At 45.1% G+C, this 1,765-nt stretch overlaps 1 protein-coding gene across 1 annotated transcript; it reads left to right on the top strand.

Moving 5' to 3' along the window:
- Nucleotides 1-687: 687 nt before the first annotated feature.
- sox21b (SRY-box transcription factor 21b) lies at nucleotides 688-1,434 on the top strand (the record flags this gene model as incomplete). Its single annotated transcript, XM_079254836.1, has 1 exon — nucleotides 688-1,434. One exon carries the CDS (start codon nucleotides 688-690, stop codon nucleotides 1,432-1,434), a length of 747 nt encoding a protein of 248 aa, XP_079110962.1.
- Between the last annotated feature and the right edge of the window lie 331 nt (nucleotides 1,435-1,765).

The raw sequence follows: 1,765 nt of genomic DNA, 5'->3' as shown, positions 1-1,765 counted from the left end.
GAAATGCGTGGATTACTTTTACACGGGAAACTTTGCAGGTTGAAATAAAATAAATTTGACCAAATAAACTCTAACAACACTGATGACACATAAAAAGCCATAGTGTACAAATAAATATATTGAAATAATTGGTTCATTACTCTTAAAACTTGGTGAAAGTTTTCTTTTTCTTTTTTTTTCTTTAAATCCATTCAATAGACGTCTGTGCGCTCGACGCTGGCGCGCATGCGCCAGTGACACTTTCACTACCTGCCACACAACCCGGTATTTCACATGGAGCAAGCGGGAGTTCTCATCCACTTGCGTGTGTGCTGCTGCTGAGTAGAGGTTGGCAATCTCAGGCGACAGGCGGAGAACAAGACGCCGTTTCTTTCCTCGTCTTCTCTACTAAAAAGGCGGAACGCAGATGGATGCCAGTATGACGCAGGAAACATTTCAACACTCATAAGGACGCAGCAACTTGTGCATTTTAGAAGAAAATCGACGTTGGGATGAAGAATTGAAGTCTTAAGTAAGTAACCAAAGGCATGAATCGCAGTTTCTGTACATTCCCAATGAACAGATACTTCACAGTCATGTTTGAATGTTTTCAAATTATTTTCACACATTTTTTCCGTCAATGTAACAAGTTATTTATTCAATGCTTTGTTGTTTCTTCTTTTTTTTTTAGAGTGTGTTTGTGCCAACATGTCTAAACCAATGGATCACGTCAAACGTCCGATGAATGCTTTCATGGTTTGGTCCAGAGCCCAGCGCAGAAAAATGGCTCAGGAGAACCCAAAAATGCACAACTCCGAAATCAGCAAGCGATTGGGAGCGGAGTGGAAACTTCTCACCGAGTCTGAGAAAAGGCCATTCATCGACGAAGCCAAGCGACTGAGAGCGATGCACATGAAGGAACACCCAGACTATAAATACAGACCGAGGCGGAAACCCAAGACTCTGATGAAGAAAGATAAGTTTTCCTTCCCTGTGCCCTACAATCTCGGGGAGCACGACGCACTCAAAGTTAACGGACTTTCCGCTGGAGCACTTTCCGAGTCTATCATTGGGAACCCAGATAAGGCAGCAGCTGCTGCTGCGGCTGCTGCAGCCAGGGTATTCTTCAATCCATCCATGTCTACGAACCCATATTCATTTTTCGACCTGGGATCCAAGATGACTGAGCTTTCCCCGCCTTCGTTTCCTTACGCGTCTCCTTTGGGTTACCCGCCGGGAGGCGCTACGGCTTTCACCGGGACTGGCGGCGTAGGTGGTGGGACACACACCCACACTCACTCACATCCATCCCCGGGAAACCCAGGCTACATGATCCCATGTAATTGTACGGGTTGGCCTTCAGCGGGACTCCAGCCGCCCTTAGCATACATCCTGCTCCCCGGGATGGGGAAACCTCAACTTGAACCGTACCCTGCATATGCTGCGGCATTATGATAGGCCCACTTTGGACTTCTGAGAAAATGAAATGTGAAATGAAAATCAAGCAAAAGCTATTCATGCAAGAGTTTTTATTATGCATGCACAAACTTGTACATGTGATGAAGTGCTCGTCGTCGATCAGATCTCACATGTGTATGTACATTGAATAATGCCTTGTTCTAAGGTAATGATTATTTAGAGAACTCTAATCTATTATTACTCAGCCAACACCTGACGCAACTTCACGAAAAATGACTGAAACGATGGCAAACGTGCACAGACGTCCGGGTATCAGAGCTTGCCCTTGTGAAAACTCTTTTTTTGAAAGGTACCCAGTTCAGCTTCC

This window comes from Telmatherina bonti (genome assembly GCF_933228915.1).
Source record: "Telmatherina bonti genome assembly, chromosome: 15".
Taxonomy (NCBI): domain Eukaryota; kingdom Metazoa; phylum Chordata; class Actinopteri; order Atheriniformes; family Telmatherinidae; genus Telmatherina; species Telmatherina bonti.
Note: the sequence above shows the minus strand (reverse complement) of the source record. Positions and strands in the feature narration are given on the sequence as shown.